This window comes from Carassius carassius, chromosome 26, assembly GCF_963082965.1.
Source record: "Carassius carassius chromosome 26, fCarCar2.1, whole genome shotgun sequence".
Lineage (NCBI taxonomy): Eukaryota > Metazoa > Chordata > Actinopteri > Cypriniformes > Cyprinidae > Carassius > Carassius carassius.
This window is the reverse complement of record NC_081780.1, coordinates 9,317,693-9,337,296: the sequence shown is the minus strand read 5'-3', so window position 1 is coordinate 9,337,296 and position 19,604 is coordinate 9,317,693. Positions and strand designations below refer to the sequence as shown.

General features: G+C 36.4%; 2 protein-coding genes across 4 annotated transcripts in view; both read left to right on the top strand.

Moving 5' to 3' along the window:
- Nucleotides 1–3,120, top strand: part of plxnb2a.1 (plexin b2a, tandem duplicate 1) — a 97,872-nt gene extending 94,752 nt beyond the window's left edge. For both annotated transcript variants that reach the window (XM_059511065.1, XM_059511066.1), the window contains 5 exons: nucleotides 116–263; nucleotides 361–425; nucleotides 501–576; nucleotides 1,056–1,130; nucleotides 1,246–3,120. In XM_059511065.1, coding sequence (XP_059367048.1) covers nucleotides 116–263; nucleotides 361–425; nucleotides 501–576; nucleotides 1,056–1,130; nucleotides 1,246–1,350 — 469 coding nt within the window. In that variant the 3' untranslated portion in view covers nucleotides 1,351–3,120. The remainder of the gene's footprint in view (nucleotides 1–115; nucleotides 264–360; nucleotides 426–500; nucleotides 577–1,055; nucleotides 1,131–1,245) is intronic.
- Nucleotides 3,121–8,305: 5,185 nt separating this feature from the next.
- si:dkey-261e22.4 (overexpressed in colon carcinoma 1 protein homolog) lies at nucleotides 8,306–12,898 on the top strand. 2 transcript variants are annotated; one of them, XM_059511913.1, is made up of 4 exons: nucleotides 8,306–8,531; nucleotides 9,849–9,873; nucleotides 11,383–11,498; nucleotides 12,786–12,898. In XM_059511913.1, the coding sequence occupies exons 1-4, from the start codon at nucleotides 8,492–8,494 to the stop codon at nucleotides 12,788–12,790; spliced, it is 186 nt and encodes a 61-aa protein (XP_059367896.1). In that variant the 5' UTR covers nucleotides 8,306–8,491; the 3' UTR covers nucleotides 12,791–12,898. The 2 variants fall into 2 exon arrangements, with proteins under 2 accessions (XP_059367896.1, XP_059367895.1); XM_059511912.1 differs by having other exon boundaries at nucleotides 11,338–11,498.
- The last annotated feature ends 6,706 nt before the right edge of the window (nucleotides 12,899–19,604 follow it).

Sequence of the window (19,604 nt, the reverse complement as noted above, 5' to 3'; positions counted from 1 at the left end):
GGTTAAAACTATTCTTTTTTTTAAATAAAAAAATTATCTTTTTTTTTTTGTCTTTTAATAAGAATGCATCTATAAAAGATAAACAAGTATGTGGATTTTGTATTTGTTTCTTTAGTCTTCCTCTCCGGTTCTGGGTAAACATTTTGAAAAACCCTCACTTCATCTTTGACGTTCATGTGACTGAAGTGGTGGATGCCTCTCTGTCTGTCATCGCTCAGACCTTCATGGACGCCTGCACAAAGACTGAGCACAAACTTACCCGGGTGAGCTGAAAGGCTTGAAGATGTAGTTGAGCAATCCTATTATCATTTCATCTTGACTTTCTATCTAATGTTCCCTCTCTTGGTCTCACCTTCACAGGACTCCCCCAGCAACAAACTGCTTTATGCAAAGGAAATCTCCACTTACAAGAAGATGGTTGATGAGTAGGTTTCTGTTCTGTTCATCAGTTGATAGATGTGTAATCACAGTTCACATCACATGTTCTCTGTGCTTTTCAGTTATTACAGAGGCATCCGTCAGATGGTTCCAGTCAGTGACCAAGACATGAACACACACCTTGCAGAAGTGTCACGTGTAAGTTTAAGTGTATTATTTATTTAATTTTTCATGTAAATTGTATTTTATTTGGTGTTTAGTTTTATCATTATCTTATTTTATTGTTTCCCAATTTTTGTTGCTTTGTTTTGTTGTTAATTTTTATTATTTTAAGTATTTTGTATTTGTTTTATTATTTAGTAATTTCTAGTTCATCTAGTTCTAGTTCATTTTTATATTTTTTCATGTTTATTTTTTATTTTAATGTCACTTTATTTTATTTGTTTTATTTTTGTCATTTCTAATTAATTTATTTCATTTTTATTTTAGTTTTTTTTTTTTTTTAGATTTTGTCATTCTATTTTATATTTTGCCATTTATTATTTTATGTAATTTGCATTTTATTTTATTAGTTTTTTATTTCTTTTTTTTTTGTTATATTTTTGTATTTTATTTTGTTTCATGCACGCTTTTGTACACTGCTTTTGTACAAAGTTTAACTCTTTATCTTTCTCCAGTCTCATACAGATAAGTTGAATACCCAGGTTGCACTGCACCAGCTTTACCAGTATGCCAGCAAGTACTACGATGGGGTAGGTGTTTTGTGTTGAACAACAGCCATTTGCATACTCTGGTGTACTTTTTTTTCTTTCTTGAGATCAACAAGTAAACGATGCAAATTTCTGTCTCTTGCCATGCCATCCATAGATCATCTCATCGTTGGAGGACGACCCTGCCGCCCAGAGCAAACAGCTGACCCTGAGACTGCAGCAGATCGCCGCCGCGTTGGAGAATAAAGTGACCGATCTTTAGTGTCGCGGAGCCCAGACAGAAAAGAGACGGAATTGCCACTAAATCCAAGACAGAGCTCAATTTAATGGGCTCAAAAATACAAACAGCCCTTCTGGAGGACTCTAGTTGATGGAGCCTCTACTCCGTCGAGTGAAAGATAAAGCGCGGGGGGGAACGCAGACTAATTGCGGCCCCTTCCTCTCCACACAGCTTTCAGCTTCGCTTTTGATTCAGAGGGACAAACCGAATATACTCTGACCTGAGGGGAACATCACAACCGTCGAGGAGAGTGAAAACTCACTATGGTACTTCTCAGATCAGCACCTGCACAATGAAAACCCAGCATTTTATTTTTGTGTTCTGCTATGCCAATAATCAGATGTTCAGTATATTCTTCCCGTGTAGATGAATTCAAATAGTGTTAAATGTAAATATATTTTTACACTCAAGGCTTTAGACAAAACAGATCGCTTATTGTTTCCCTGGAAGCCCACTATTTTGTTTTCCTGTGTATTTTAAGTGCCACTCTCATTCCTGTGCAGTGATGATGTCACATCCTGTGGGTTCTTTGACGCCATTGGCTCACGGTTCAGTTTGTGGTACCACTATCGGTTTGTGTTGGTGTTTGTGATGCTGATGTCCGAGCCAGTGCTTATTTTGTCCCTCCCAAGTATTTTTAGCATATTGTATCAGTGATTGCGTACAGAAATGTCATCAAGTCCGATTCTAATTTAGCCAAAGTGCAAAAGAACAGACCATAATTGTCAAGCGACTGTCCACGTCTCAGAAACACGGCTAAAGCACACTTGATCCATGACACACAGACACTCAGAACGAAGGTCACGGAAGCTTTGATCTCATTTTGCTTTGGTGTCTGATCCAGCGGTTGCGATTTTATGTTTTGTACCATCTTTGCTTTTATATATGTGCACTTCGACACATTGCTTGGCTTATTTTATGACAGTTATGATTTTGTATTTTAAATCAACAATATTTGATTTGCATCGCTGGTTGCTTTTCTTAAGAAATATTTAATACGTACATATGGTAGAGAATTTCCTTTAATGTGAGAATGAAATACTGACGATCGTGACTTTGCTTCAACAGCAGTACTATGGACTGAGAGCGACTCATATGCCAATTAAATCATGAAATCATAGAGTTTTCATTTAGTTTATTGGTACTAAAATACTTTTTTAATGTCATTTTTTGATTTAGAGCTTACCAAAGTTTAAATAAATTGTTTGCAGCTGTTTGCAACCATCTTACGCTTCTGTTGTTTTATGTGTATCAAATTACCTAGTTTAAAGTGTAATCTAATGAATAAAAAAGATATAATGGTAAGGCAGCTGATGGTAAGACTGATGGTGTAACAGAATTTTTTTTTAATGGTACGCTTTTCCTACCTGTATGTTCTGACTCAAATGTGCCAACAGTATATTGTTTCTTCACGAATTTTACTAGTGTGACTCGTGTTGCCTTTGGTAGGCGGTGACAAAGTCACACTGCAGCCAATTAGAGGCTGGCGCCGCCCATTCTGAGCATGATGGACACATCAGGAAATGCCTTTGAACTGTAAATATAGCCCAACTGCCAAGATTTCATGTTCTTCTCTCCTTTTTCTCGCTCTTCCTGCCAGTTCTTCTGTGTTGTCTAGCTATGACGGTGTAAATGGCTTATTGTAAAGCTTCTTGTTTGCCTTTCTTTACCAGGTAGTGCCTTACAAATATGAGTAATAATGATCAATTGTGTGGTGATTGTGTCTGCATTAAAATTGCAATAGGGACTTTAGTTACGTTTCTGTTTTTTTGTGAGGACCCTTTGCTGCTTTTTTAAATGTTGGCTTGTTAAATTATGTGTAACGCTAATAATTTATAAAATAGCCCTGGTCTGAAAACTGAAATCTCTCCAGGGACAAACCGAGAGATGTTTGTCCCATATTGAGCCTCATAAGATGGCTTCAGAGATAAGGTAAGACTTAGGTTGAGACGTTTTCTTAATCTGCTTTAATCAGTTGTTATGTTGGTGGTAAAACACATTCATACTAGTTAGTATTGTATTGTCCATTTGATTCCCCTTAATATTTAAGTAGCCTAGCAGTCAGAGTTTGTTCAGTGGCCAACTAAATGTTTGTTTTCAAGCAACTAAAGACAACTGATGGGCCAAATGTTGAGTTTGGAGGCGACAAGGTCAATAAATCATTTCCAAAAAGTGCATTTGAAAGCATTTCTTTTTTGGTCTAGAGACCAATACTAAAGGAAGAAGTTGTAGATGTGATCACATTAACTTACTGCAGAAGGTGGGAGTGACTGTAAATGGTTTGTACTGTATAATGTCCAAGCCATTACTGTCGATGTTAATGTGCTGGATGTGCCTTCCAGGAAATGAATGCACCAGTTTAAAATAAATTACAGCATGAATATGTATACATGTAACTTCACAGTGGTGTTATCATTAACTAAAACTGCAAATAAAAACGTTTTTGTTAATTGAAAAAAGTCTTGAATTAAAAATAAGACAAAAAATTTTTTTATGTTGCTTTGGCAACTAAATGAAATTTTAATGACTAAAATAACTGAAATCAAACTAGTTTTAAACAATTTAGAAATATATTTTAATGTCAATCACAAATGTAAAAAAAAAATTAAACTTAAATTTTAAATGAAAATGTAAAAATTAAAGCTCATATCAAAATATTGCTAAAGACTACTATAGAATGAATATACAGAAGTAAAATAACACCCTTTTACAGGAACTCAAATGTAGTTGGACTTGGTCTTGTACTATATGTGCAGATATTGAGTATAAAATCACTCTTGCTTGTGTATTTTTTCCCCCCTTTGCCAACAAAATAGTGCCAAATGAAGCCTTTTTTTCCAACATAAAGACGAGGCTGTGACGCCATTTACTGAAGGTCAACAAGCTTAAGGACATTAAATTAGATGTTATGTGCTGGAGTTGTTTGTTCGCTTCAGTTTCCAGCTATTTTCAAGTGCTTTCCTCTTGAGGTTCTGCCTCTTGAACCTCTTTTTTTCCCATTTTAAGAGGAATATTTTGAATATTGGTGTTTTGTTCCAGGAATAGAAGGCCAGTATCACAAGTTTGTCTAAATGAGCTGTAAACACTCGTGGACAATGAAGATATGCTGCTCTCTGCTGCCCCAATCATTCATTACACCCATTCAAGACTGAAAAGGAGGAGAATATAAATTAATTGTGTTCCTGCAATATCATCAGCTGCTCCTGTAATGGGAAAGTACAAAATAAAAAGAGCAATTTTATTTCTTTTTTAATTCCTTTACTAAGAATACTGCTGACTAGTCCAAGGTCTAAATGGAGTAGTAGACTAACTAAAGCATTAAGCGTTTTCAGGGAGTTTAATCTACATGTAAGTGGAGGCACATGTTCAAGGGAAGTAAGGCTTGGGAAAGGGCCAGGTGTATGACTCTTTTCCGGCTGAATACACACAGAGAGAGAGAGAGAGAGAGAGAGAGAGAGAACTAGAAAACAAGCTAGCAGTTAAAATTTATCAACCTTAAAAGGATGAAGACAGCTACAGATCTAATAATTTGCATACTTAATAATATATGTGCTTCCCAAGCTTCACTTTTCTGCTTTTAAACCCTCCAGTGTATTCGCCCCATAGACTTCCATTATAAAAGCATTACTATATGTGCACAAGTCTCAAGATGGATTTAATCATTAGTTGCTGTCCACATTAAGTCCGATAAATATGGTAGCCAGTTTCTGCCATGGGATAAAACCATAAACAAATGTAAGAAAGTAATTATGAAATGTGCAATTCTGAGGAAAAAAAGCTATAATTGCAATTGCAAGAATTCTCTCTCTCTCTCTCTCTCTCTCTCTCTCTATAAAGAAATCTCAATAACTCGCTTTCTCTGAATCCTTAGTTTACATCTCACAATCTTTTTTTTTTTAATTTAGATTTAGACATTAAGATTTAAACATATCACTATTCTGAGTTTTTTTTAACCATAAAATCTGATTTTGTCTCACAATATTTTTTATTTTTTTATTTAATTTTTTTGTACCAGCCACAGAATTAACAAAAAAGTGACCTTGTATCTCTCACTTTTGACAATCTTGCATAGATAACAGATAATTTACTCTGGCAGAACATCCAGCCATTTATCAGCAAAATGTCCTGTTTTTTTTCTTTGTTCTGTGTTGTACAGTCGTGGCCAAAAGTTTTGAGAATTACATAAATATTAGTTTTCAAAAAGTTTGCTGCTAAACTGCTTTTAGATCTTTGTTTCAGTTGTTTCTGTGATGTACTAAAATATAATTAAAAGCACTTCATACGTTTCAAATGTTTTATCGACAATTACATGACATTTATGCAAAGAGTATTTGCAGTGTTGGCCCTTCTTTTTCAGGAACTCTGCAATTTGACTGGGCATGCTCTCAATCAACTTTTGGGCCAAATCCTGACTGATAGCAACCCATTCTTTCATAATCACTTCTTGGAGTTTGTCAGAATTAGTGGGTTTTTGTTTGTCCACCCGCCTCTTGAGGATTGACCACAAGTTCTCAATGGGATTAAGATCTGGGAGTTTCCAGGCCATGGACCCAAAATTTCAACATTCTGGTCCCCGAGCCACTTAGTTATCACTTTTGCCTTATGGCACGGTGCTCCATCGTGCTGGAAAATGCATTGTTCTTCACCAAACTGTTGTTGGATTGTTGGAAGAAGTTGCTGTTGGAGGGTGTTTTGGTACCATTCTTTATTCATGGCTGTGTTTTGGGCAGAATTGTGAGTGAGCCCACTCCCTTGGATGAGAAGCAACCCCACACATGAATGGTGTCAGGATGCTTTACTGTTGGCATGACACAGGACTGATGGTAGCGCTCACCTTTTCTTCTCCGGACAAGCCTTTTTCCAGATGCCCCAAACAATCGGAAAGGGGCTTCATCGGAGAATATGACTTTGCCCCAGTCCTCAGCAGTCCATTCACTATACTTTCTGCAGAAGATCAATCTGTCCCTGATGTTTTTTTTGGAGGGAAGTGGCTTCTTTGCTGCCCTTCTTGACACCAGGCCATCTTCCAAAAGTCTTCGCCTCACTGTGCGTACAGATGCGCTCACACCTGCCTGCTGCCATTCCTGAGCAAGCTCTGCACTGGAGGCACTCCGATCCCGCAGCTGAATCCTCTTTAGGAGATGATCCTGGCGCTTGCTGGACTTTCTTGGACTCCCTGAAGCCTTCTTTACAAGAATTGAACCTCTTTCCTTGAAGTTCTTGATGATCCTATAAATTGTTGATTTAGGTGCAATCTTAGTAGCCACAATATCCTTGCCTGTGAAGCCATTTTTATGCAATGCAATGATGGCTGCACGCGTTTCTTTGCAGGTCACCATGGTTAACAATGGAAGAACAATGATTTCAAGCATCACCCTCCTTTTAACATGTCAAGTCTGCCATTCTAACCCAATCAGCCTGACATAATGATCTCCAGCCTTGTGCTCGTCAACATTCTCACCTGAGTTAACAAGACGATTACTGAAATGATCTCAGCAGGTCCTTTAATGACAGCAATGAAATGCAGTGGAAAGGTTTTTTTTGGGATTAAGTTAATTTTCATGGCAAAGAAGGACTATGCAATTCATCTGATCACTCTTCATAACATTCTGGAGTATATGCAAATTGCTATTATAAAAACTTAAGCAGCAACTTTTCCAATTTCCAATATTTATGTAATTCTCAAAACCTTTGGCCATGACTGTACATGACTCAGAGACCCGTTTCAGCCCAGAGCAGCATGTATAATTACTCAATGTCCTCACCTGCCTGCTAAAACAACTGGGCAAAGACTGAGAACATGGATACTGAGACATTTACTGTGTTGTGGTGTAAGCTGCTCCTGTAAACTACAATCCATCCATATGTCATTCTACCATTTGTTCCATAATGCAATTATTGTAGTTGCACAGCATACAAAAACATGATTTACATTTGGTTTTATAATTTTAGTTGTATAATAATAATGAAATGTATTGTGCTGCAAAATTAGTATTGTTATATTTATTAAATATGAATATACTTTATAAGTTAATATATTTATTATAAATTATATGCAAAAAAAATTGCTGAAAATGTCTTAAGATTATTCAAATAATCACTTCACAATCACTCAAATTAAGTTTGTTGTTATTATTACATATTATTATACGTTCATATTTTATTTTTTATGTTTAATTATTTCAAATGTCAAAATGCTAATTGTGTTGTAAAATGTCCTTAAAATAGATGTACTATTATTATTGTTATTGTTGTTATTATGTTAGCATAGGTCTACATGTTCATATATTAATAAGCATTTTTATCTTTTTTTTTTTTTTTTTTTTTGCTTTGGCACCTGTTTAAGAACTGATTTAAAGAGAATATGAAATTGCACACATCGCATTGTTATTGTTGTAATTAGCTTTGCCTTTCCAACAGTGTTATCAGCCCTTTTCCCAACACACACACACACACGCACACACACAGTGTGATTTCACCAAGTACAACATGTTCCTGGATCAACATCCTCGTTGATCTTGGAACAACATTGCAATCAACCAATCATAATTGATAACTTTTCAGGAAATATCTGTTTTAGGCTTACGATCAGAGTTAGGTGCTTCTACTCCCTTGTTAATCAGCTATCATTTTCCACTGATTTTAGGAATAAATTATTTAGGTTTAGGGGTAGGGATTGGGTTAAGTCTATATTTTTGAAAGATAATGTTGATCCAGTATCATCAAAAGATGTTGATCGAGGGATGTCTTACTTGGCAAAATCATGGCGACCCACACACACACACACACAAGCACAATCTCTGTTACCTGGGCAACCTTTCCAGGGTGGAGGACATTTCTTACCACCTACATTTCCCTCCTCCTCCTCCTCCTCCTCCTCTCTCTCTCTCTCTTTCTCTCTCTTTTTCTGAGAGACTCAAGGGAAGAGCAGGAAGTATAGCAGCTCAGAAACATTCAGACTCAGCCATCGGGGCGCACTTCCCTCATCCTCACTCTCTCCTCATTCCTCCATTCATCCTTCTAATTCCAGTAGTCTCTCCCTCTTCTTCCCTTCTCATTGCCCTCAGCACTGTCTGTCTCTCCTCTTTCCATCTCTTTGATTGACTTTGACAAAGTTTGAAGCATGGGCTGTGGGAATTCCACCTCTGCCAGCACAGCTGCAGGTAAGTGTGCTGCTTTTCTGCCTTCACATGTGTGTGTGTCTATGTGTGTTTGTGTGTGTGTGTGAGTCTGTTTGTGGGTGTGTGGGCTCTGTAAACAAGCCCATGTCTGCTCATGTGAGTTTAGCCATCAGGCATCTTTCTCTCCTTCTCTAACCATTGGCTGCTGGCCAGCCACTCTCATGTTGTGAATGGAAGATCTGAGTGTCTGTCAGGACTGAATCATTCACACATCGAGACTCACTCAATCTGGTCCTTGAAGATTTAACTGGATCAAATATATCCAAACAGTTTTTTAACAGTTAGAAAAAGAGGTGTTTTGTGTTTGGAGGTCCATTGAGGCTAAATTATATTCATGAATGGTGTTTGTTTACTCCGCTGTGAGGGGATTGCTTGATCCGTGAACCGTGTACGAGACTGACATCTCTCTCTTGGTTGGACGTGTGTGTGTGTGTGGGGTGTGAATGTTATGTCCTCAGTCATTCAAAAATCAGCAGATTTAGACGGCAATCTAAACAGCGCTTCAGTATGAGTCATCTCACATAGGTACGCACACACAAACAAACAGGAGCCATGGCAGGAATGGGCATGAATCGATATGAAGCGCTTTGTGAGGGTCTTAGTGGAGTCATCAAGCACACAGTCATTTTGAAATACATTTTGAGCTTTACAGGGTGATGAAGAGATGTTATTTGCATGGTATATCAAACTTGTGTCTGCAGGAATTCATGGATTTTTAGTCATCAGTACAGACGTTGTTTCCAGTTGTTTCCATTTATTTCAAGTTATAATATGTATCAGTACAGAATGTAATCTAATGATTGATTGTAATGTAATGATGTATGTAAAGACTAATAAGTCTAATATTTCTGTGGAGAGCCGGCTATATGTATTTTTGCATTCATAAACAGTATTCTATTAATAGACACCCAATCACTTGTCAGGTAACTTATGGAACTGTACTTGCGCTCGCGCGCGCACACACACACACACACACACTCACACACTAGTGTTCGTTTGATTGACCAGACATTGGACAGAGGTCTTGCCATACCAGCGAACGAAACTCTGCCTTACGACACTTTTATTATAGCTTTTTTACATCGTAAGAACATTAATGACACATATTGCACTTATTTTTAATCAATCCGTTTTCTTTCAAACAAAAATGTGGGATTGTGTTTTTATACAACTTAAGCAGATGAATCAGATTCCAGAGAGAAATAAGTTCTTTTTACAATTACTCAGTGTTTATACTGTATATTTTATGATCAAGGAACATGCGGCATGACTAATTTGTGTCTTTGTTGATTTCTACAGGTCCATCTGAGTCAGCCAAAGATGTGTGAGTATTGCCAGAACAGCAAAAATATAACGTGCAACCCACAGTTTTCACCAAAATGCCACAGCAGTCATTGTAACTTAAATAAAAACATAAACAATAGTCATAAAAAATGTTTTTACATAAATTGTTTTAAACCTACCGTTGCCTTTTTGCCCAAATTCAGAAGCCTAAATGAAGCTAAATGGTAAGAAACAGTGTGATTTTTGGAAACTACACATTATTATTTTTCTTTAAAGAGAAAATTATTAGGGAGAATAAGGGAGTATCAATAAATTATGAATAATATACCGCCATTTTATGAATAATGTGCAATCATGTAATCCATAAAATTTTGTTTGTGTGTCTGTGTGTGTGTATATATATATATATATATATATATATATATATATATATACTAAAAATTCAGCTTTGCATCACAGAAATAAATGATAATTTAAAGTATAATAAATTTAAAAACAATTATTTTAAATTGTAATAATATATCACAATATTACATTTTTTTCTGTATTTTTGATCAAATAAATGCAGGTTTGATGAGCAGAAGAAACTTCTTTCAAAAACATTTAAAATAGTAATGTTTCCAAACTTTTGGTCTGTACTGTGTGTGTATATATATATATATATATATATATATATATATATATATATATATATATGTATGTGTGTGTGTGTGTGTGTGTGTTCAGTATCAACAACTGAAAATAACTGTTTTGGTATTGAGGTGACAATTTTTTTGGAAATCTCTTGATTTTTTTTTTTCAAAGGCTCTAACTTCAGAGAGAGAGAGAGAGAGAGAGAGAGAGAGAGAGAATAAGATAAACAAGAGAGAAGATGCTAGTAATCCTTGCAGTGTCCTTCAGTTTTTTGAACTGCTTGTCAATCATTTTCCCTTCTGAGAAATAAAAAACATAATGGGGTTTTGACCACTGCCTGTTATTTTCCAAACAGTTCCTGGAATTATTCTCTCACATCTGAGCAACAAGCACCCACACAGCAGGAGAGAGCCTTGCTCTCACATATCTAGGCCTTCACTGCCACTAAAATACACACACACACACACACACACACACACACACACACACACACACACACACACACACACACACACACACACACACTTACCACAATAACACACCATCACTGGCACAGCATACATGTTCACAAGTCTCTTTTGAGAACAATGTGAGATGTTCAGTACAGTTAAGAGAGTCGCAGCTCTGCTAATTAAATTCTCAGAGCTTCTAATCAAGGTTTTCTGTAGGATAATCTCTTCAGAAACTAGATGCATGACCCCTCAAGACTTAATGACTCAAAAAATTTGTCAGATATGATGGTGCAAATTTGTTCACTCCAATGTAATCATACGATCCTCTGAACGTTTGTTGCTATATTCAGCTTTTCACAGTAATATGGATAACAAAGCAACAAACTTTTCTAAGTTTTGTTTTTCGCCTCTTACATCAGCCCATCGGATCATCTCTTGGTTCTGTTCTGGTTCTGGGCCCACAGGCAGGACGATTCGTCTGTGGATGACGAGAAGAGGAGAAATTATGGTGGCGTGTATGTGGGCTTACCTGCAGACCTCAGCAATGTGGCCACCGGGCAAACACCCTCCACACACAAAGGTGAGAGACAAGCCCAGCTTTACATGCACTTCCATAGGTCTCTTAAAAAACACCTAACAAATCATGTCCAGAAGTAAACAATCAGTGCTTGCAAGGCAGCAAAATAACAGCGTTTTAGGGATTTATTTTTAGGTTCTAGCTAATGAAAGAAAATATAAATCCCTTTTTTGACAATTAGTGTCAGACAATCAAAACAGAAAATGTGCCTAATGAAGGTTAAATAGATGCAAGAAACAAAAGAGTAATTACAATGCAGTGTACAAATAGATGTAAGACAAAACATTACAACATCACATTCCAGCATGCATATTTTATGATGACATCATTGTTGTGAGTGTAGTAATAGTCAGAGCATGTTCTGCTGTTCATATCTCAGTTGAAGTGTTAATTATTGATTCCATCTTAAACAAGAACAGTGCTTATCTGTGAACTTGCAAAGCAGCATGATGTTCCAAGTCGAAAATAGACCTACTTATGACTTTAGTAAAAAAAATTCTCTCCTTACCTTGTTAATTCAATGAGCCATACACATTTTAAAAGAGAAAGAAGGCTTGAGGAAGTGTAAGTGTGAATGCAGTCAGAATGATGCTTCTTCAATGTCCTAAGAATCGGCCTCCTCTTCCTGAAACTCATTACTTGCACAATGGAAACCAATTTCCTCAATTCTCTCAGGACTCATGTCAAGAATTAACAGAGAAAAAAAAAAGATTCTTAAATTTAAACAATGAATTATATTTAGGACTGTAGTGTGAATTGAAACACTGTGTGTGTGTGTGTGTGTGTGTGTGTGTGTGTGTGTGTTGGGTGGGTTGTTCCTGGAGGCTCTGGGATGTGTTAATTGGAGAAACATCTCTCCGCAGGGAAAGCAGAAAGTGCTGAGTGCCAAAAAGAGTGCTAACAAAGCTAAAGGTTTGTGTGTGAGGGAAAACACATCATCAGTGTAGTTATACATAACCAAATAAATCATTTAAAATCATTTAATTCAAACTGAAATAAAACAAAACATAAATTAGATGAAAAACTATTTTTGAAATACTAAAATTAGCCTACTAAAAATAAAGCTGAAATAAGAACTAATTAAAGCTGTATAGAAAAAAAGAGTTAGAAAAAAATGAAAAGTGAGAGAACGGTGCAACAAAAGTTTTTAATTATTAAAACTAAAACTAAAATTAAAACTGAACATATAAAAATATACATTTTTACAAAATAACAAATATTATATTAGCATATAAATAGTACTAAAATAACACTGATGTGTATGTAACTAATGCATATTTTCATCAACAGAATAATGATATTCAGAGCTGAAGGCACAGATAAAGGTAAGCCCATCTTTGCTTTCTAACACAGTTATATCATTATTGAGCAGTCAGCATTGTGGCTTAAAATTCTTACACATTCAAGTGTTCAATTTAACATCTTTAAAAAAAGCAAAGCAAACAACACAAATCATGTCAAAACGAGAGCTGCCTATAGAGCCTACATAGGCAGCTAGCTTCTAAGGGAACCTAGATGCAATAAGTAATGCTAGACAGCAACTCTGTGTGACATGACTCAATGGATTTTGACAATAGCATGTCACTAAGCTAACAGCGCAACTTTCTAAAAGGCATGAAAACACACAGCACACACATATTGAGTACAATAGCCCACTTTGAATTATACCGAACTGATTTTAAACAACACTAAATTAAATACAAGTATTTTTAGAATTTGTTTTTCTTACTTTGCCCATAATCTCGGATTTTCTTCAATGATATTACTGGAGTGCAATCTGGGTTTTCTTACTCCAAGAAAGGTATACGTCATTCTGCCTAACAACTGAGCTAAAACAAGGTATTTGACACCCATATGGAACAGATGTTCTGGTTAAAAAGTGCTGGTTAAAAATAAAGGGTTCCAAAACGAGGGTTTTACAGCAATGCCATAGAAGAACCATTTTAGGTTTCCCAAAGTGAACAGTTCTTAAAAGAACCACTCCTTTTTCCTAGTGTAAAGACCAATCTAAAGAATGTTTTCCCACTATAAACTCTTAAAATATAGGTTCTTTATCGGCATCAGTGGTTCCATGAAGAACCTTTAAAATCCATGGAACCTTCCATTGCATGAAAGTTCTTTAATTTATTAAAACATTTTTCACACTAAGAAAAAAAAAATTATTTAAAAAACTTATTCCTGATAACGTCCTTTTGTTTTTTTCTTTTGTTTTTTTTTTATTGCATCATTATGAAAACCTCCTCTTAGAGCCTTATTTTTTATAAAGTATACTGTGGACTGCAAAGGTTTTAATGGATGTTTAAGGTTCTTCATGGCCACTTATTATCCTTATCAGAGTATTATTATTATTTTTTTGGATAGATACACAATGTATTTGTGTGTACACTGACTGCTCACTTTCTTATTTAACTCTCGGGGCTTTCCAGAGGGAGTCATGTCTGAAAATTGCTGCGTAATGATCTCAACAGGATGCGATTTTCGTCATCTCGCCGGAATCCTTTGAGAGCCAATCATCTAATTGAAATCTCTGGAAACTGAACTAGAAGGTCAGAGGTCAAAGACAAATCTGGGTTTGTTAGCATCACTCAGCTCTTTTAAGGGCAAGTTCTACCAGCACCTTGCTTCTCAGGACAATGACACACAGGTGTTAATGACAATCACAGAACAATGAAGAAGCTAAAAACGTATCTTTGAACGATGTTGCTCTGTATGTTTTTAAAAGGGTTTTACAAAGGTCAAGTGGTTTTCGATTGGGAAATGGGCCTTTTAAGGCACTACTTATGCACTCACGAGTCTGTGTTTTTGTTCTTCACTCTTTCAACATGATATACATCCTTTCAGACATTCTCCTCTACACTGTAAAAAAAAATATTTACAGTAAAATACCGGCAGCTATGGTTGCCAGAACTTTACCGTAAAAAAATATGCTAGAAACATTTTAGGTATTACAGACTTAACTTAATTTCACAATAATAAAACTTATTTCATTAACTGATGTAATCTTAATAAACCAGAATATTGAAGTTCTAATATCTGTTTTGAACTATTGTTATACTAATAACCACCAAAAACTGTAAAATTACATTAAATGTAACCACAGTTATTCACCGTATATAGTATGGAAACTTACTGATAACCAATTAACATGTTTTTACTGTAGCATTTTTACAGTATTTTACTGTTAAAAATCACAATTTTTTTTTACAGTGTAGTCGTAAAATGTCCATATTATGCTTATCGAATATTACCTTTCATGTTGTGTATCATGTAGCTATATGTGAACATAAACTATCTGCAAGTTTTGAAGCTGACAGTGCACGATAAATAAAGTTGTCTATAAAAAATTTAAAAACAAGTTTGGTTGTTTTACACGTTCTACATCACCAATTTGCTTGCCTACAAACGGTAAAATTTCACTTGACACTTACCATTGAGAAATGTCCTGCTCCAGTCATGCTTGAGAATCAGTCTCTTGTCAATCAGCCAGTTCAACCATTTCATCATCAGACTCTGGCTTGAATTGGTAAGCTACAATCCATACCATCTTTACTATGTATTGACAAGTCTTCAGGGCTGTCCTTCCGTCATGGCAATGGGCGTTTAATTTCTGACACACGCTGTACGCGGTCCAGACCAATCCAGAGCCAATCTCTCTATGCCTCTGTATCAGTCACAAAGGACTGCGCCATCTGACCAATCACAGCAGTGAGTTGTTTACAAATCATTTACAAATGTCAAATCATTTTTTTTTTTTTTTGAGAAAACAATGTTTTTTGCCCATGCATGCTTGTAAACCTGTTTTAGGAGACTCATGAAACAATATTAGCAACCTTTAAAATGGCATTATATGGGCACACTTTAAGAAAAAATCCATAATGTTTGCAAGATGGCAAAAGAGGTACATGAAGTGCCTTTAAAGGAGCTTGTTGCTGGTCTGTCAGGTGAGTCCTCTTAGTGCTTCTTCAAGCCCTGCACTGTCTTCTGGAGGTGAAATCAAGGGTTATGTGTTTATGATTGGGTTTAAGGTCCCTCCATCTCGCTAATCCAATTAGATTGACCCAGTGAGAGCCGAGTTTTACAACGAGAGTATCTGTGCTAGCAGCGGCTGACCTGAGAGAACTCCGAGGACTGTGTAAGTAGGCCAGCTGGAACTCACGCTCCTGTGACACAGGGGAGAAGAGATGAGGAGAGAAAGACAGAGAGTGATAGAAAGACAGAGAGTGCTTGAGCCAGACGTGTATCACAGCGGGAGCTGAATGAGACACTGATTCCTGAGGGATGGCAGGTTGTGAGCCGATACTGTGACACGGGTTCTAGCTGAACTCCCATGAACCCACTTTCCTCACTCCTTAAAGAGACCCAGAAAGAAATGAGGTTGTTATATATTGTTTCAAAACCTGTATCATTAAAGTAATATGTATTTGAAATTTAAGTTTGCGGTCAATAAGATAAAAAAAGTATTTTATTCTTACCAAGTCTGCATTTATTTGATCAAAAAAACACTAAGTAAATATTTATAAAAATTGTAATCTATTTTGAAAATGGGATTTATTGTTTTGATGCCAAAGCTGAATTTCCAGCAGCCATTATGTGTCTTCAGTTTCACATGATCTTTTAGAAATCATTCGTATATGCTGATTTGCAGCTCAAGAAACACTTAAGTTTATTATCAGCGTTAAAAACAGTTGTGCTTAATATTTTTGTGGAAATATTTTTTTTTTCAGGATTCTTTGATGTTCAAAGTAAAAACAACAACAACAACATTTATTTGAAATAGAAATCTTTAGTATATCTTTACTGTCATTTTGATCAATTTAATGCACCAATTTGTTATTGAATTAAAGAATTCATTTCTTTCAAAAAATGTAATCTTTATGACCCTGAATTTTTATATTTATGAACATATACACATATTGTAAGAGAACAACAAACTGTAAGCGCATATATGAATGTATGAACCCCTTTCCTTATTTTTAGACAGATGGGAATCTGTATACGCAGTATATTTGCAACTGTCCTCTCTCACGCACTTCTCAAGTGTGTGAAAGCTCTTTCACACATCACAGATGAGAGATTCTAAAAATGACGTGTTTCTCAGGTGCAGCTCTCACCAGCAACCTCACATGTGAAGCAGTAGTTTCTTGGAAAATATTTGACTCAGAACCCTTTTTTCTGCTTCTTGCTACAGTGCCACCAGCGACTCTCCTGAGTGGCATTTTGCTTAGTAGTTTGAATAGACTTTTTAAAGATAGGCTTTTTTTCCTTGGAGAAAGGTGTAGCACTATTGCTCTGTTAAAACACTGCTCTTTTTTGTTTGAGCATCCCAGCAGCAACACCTGACCTGAGTTTAGGCAGGACTTGTCATTTATCTGAAAACTCACGCAGAGGGGGAATGTATTATTATATTGTAGTTGTCATTGGAGCTGTTAGTGGCACATTGCATCTTCAAATAAAACAATTCTCACAAAATTTCAAAAACAATCTGGTAATTTAACATTTCCCTTTGGGGGAAAAGGTGTCACAGCTTTTAATGCGTCTTGAAATTGATTAAAAATGGAATTTCAAATCTCAATTATAGCCAATGATGTTCTCAGGAATTCTCAGAAAACTGTAATATATATATTTAATCTCAAAATGTCTTTAATTTCCACATGATGTTAATAAATGTTAAATGAATGTGATTATGCATTTGAAAGGAATTGTTAGTCATGTTAAACTGCCATATCTGTCACAGTCTCTCACAATCAAAGTGACTGGGTTGTAATGGTGGTAAGCTCTCATAATGGACTGTTTTATTCTGAACCAGGCACAATGACCTCTCTTTCTCAAATGTGCTCTATGATTAGAAAGGGATTGCGAACAAGCAGTTTCCAGTGCTGCATTTCATTACTGCTGCCCAATGTCAGTTTGTTCTTTTATATCAGACCCTTTATGTTGGATTAAAAACACTTGCTAAAAATACTAGTATAATATTTATAATTATTATTATGTATTGTATTAAATATATTACAGTTGTTACGTCAATATTGCAGGGCGAAAATCAGAGTGCATGTATGATTTTTTTATTGTATGCGACTACATACAGTTTTCAAGCCATTCTCTGGTTTTCACATAATCGCATTTTTTTTTCCCAGAGAGCTGGTTAGCTCTAGTTAGATGTGAGGCGGGGGTCTGTCTGAGCTCTGCAGGAGTTCTGTGTTTTTAAGGAGACTCAAGTGTCACTGGTGCTCCTGATGATTCAGTGAAGCCCAGACTTCAGCAGAAGCAGTGGCAGGCATCGTAACCTTTCCTCCTGGCTTAAAAGGCAACTTTTCCATACATTATCTCTGACTTTTCACATAAATTAGTCTCACATGCTTACATCCCTGTGGGATTAGAAAGCCCCCAACATTGTGACTGGGAGAAATGAAAATATATCACATAGTCTAACGTGATTAAGGAATTATATAAGGACTTAAACGCTTAATCTATGAGTAGTATAGCTTTAATATATTTATCTAAAGCGATAAAATCCCAATGCATTTTATGCAATTACGCTTTTCTACCATAAGGTGGTGCCATAGTGCCATTTTAAATGATAATGCATCTCAATTTCTTCATTGACCTTGATTAATATTACATTATGGGCTGCTATGGGCGTTTGTATAAGCCCGTCAAGAATAATATTTTATGATAGACAGTTAGCTTTTCCTTTATTAAACAGTTGCCTGGTTGTTGAAGGACATACTTTGGGCTTCAGACTCCAATGAGCTGAAATATTTAAGTGCTTGTGAAAGAATAGCAAACATGTGGAGTATTATATGTCAGATTTGAAAACTATTTGGCCATTCTTAATGTCCTGAGCACAGGCCCGCAGATGTAATTTTTCCCTTTAACCCACATAGAAGTGCACCAGCGGCCCAAGACATGGTTGAGAGCGATACCGCCCTCAAAATAGACAGAAAGTTAAATTTGGTTTTCAGGTTATGTGCCTCCTGATTAAAATACACTGCTGCAGACATGGATGGAGATAGTGAGGTTCAGCAGTGCTGTTCTTTTTACCCAGTTAAAGCAAGAACTTGTTTTAAAATGCATTCAGATGCACTGCACATGTTGTTAAGCTATTATAAATAGATGATGTGCACTTTGCACTATAAATGGCATTATAATGCACATGTGTTCAGTAATACCCATGCATTTACTTATTTTAGAGCCAATGCACACCAAAATATTATGGGGATATTAGGGGAAGTCGTGGCCAAGTGGTTAGAGAGTATGACTCCTAACCACCCTAAGGTTGTGGATTCGAGTCTCGGGCCGGCAATACCATGACTTGAGCAAGGCACTGAACCCCCAACTGCTCCCTGGGCAGCCGCAGCATGAATGGCCCCTTCTAGGCACTTCTAGGTGAATAGCTTCTGTTTATTTCCAACTCTCTGCCACCAGATTTTTGTTTTTGAAGTAAATAATTCGAGCGGGTACGAAATTCCGCCAAAAGGGTGGATTGCTTTACGGCAGCAACACATGTACATGTGCAGCAATCCACTGTAATTACCATAGTGATGTGTTTACGACAGTGGACTCACTTAACTGTAGGGGGCTCTAAAGTCAAAAAACAAAACAAAACTGCGTCCAGTTGCTTTAACTATCCACAATTATGTAATCAAATTGCATTTTATTATTAGTAGACCTATTTAGCATAATTTCCCCCCATTCTGTCCGCAGTCTTGTCAGGACAGACAAGTCGCAACCCTTCAGTCCAGCACTGCTGATCTATGTCTGTCTGGGAATAAAAAGAGCCTTCCAGCATTTTTGAAAACATGGGTCGCCCAGTTCATTTCGCATTGTTGCTACTCTCAGGAAACCATTCATTATAGGCCATTAAGATGTTTAGGGCTCAAAACGGCCACTCTTGCTAAACACACAAGCACACATGTCCCGTTTGCTGCAGATCTTGATTGACTAGCCTCAAACTATAATTTTTCGAAAACCTTATTTTCTCCTGGGGAAGCAGAGAGTTCAAAAAGCACATGCATTCTTTGGAAGAAAGAGAGGATGATACATTTCTACGAGTTAATGCACTTGCATCTGTGGGTTGAATGAGCAATAGTCAGATAAATGTGCAGGGGT

What these genes read in the sequence shown, in the direction of transcription:
- si:dkey-261e22.4 (XM_059511912.1), top strand. Translation starts at nt 8,492, where the DNA reads ATGGGCTGTGGGAATTCCACCTCTGCCAGCACAGCTGCAG. An exon ending in CTCTGCCAGCACAGCTGCAG is followed by an intron (nt 8,532 to 9,848) that starts GTAAGTGTGCTG and finishes TGATTTCTACAG; the next exon opens with GTCCATCTGAGTCAGCCAAA. An exon ending in TCTGAGTCAGCCAAAGATGT is followed by an intron (nt 9,874 to 11,337) that starts GTGAGTATTGCC and finishes CTCTTACATCAG; the next exon opens with CCCATCGGATCATCTCTTGG.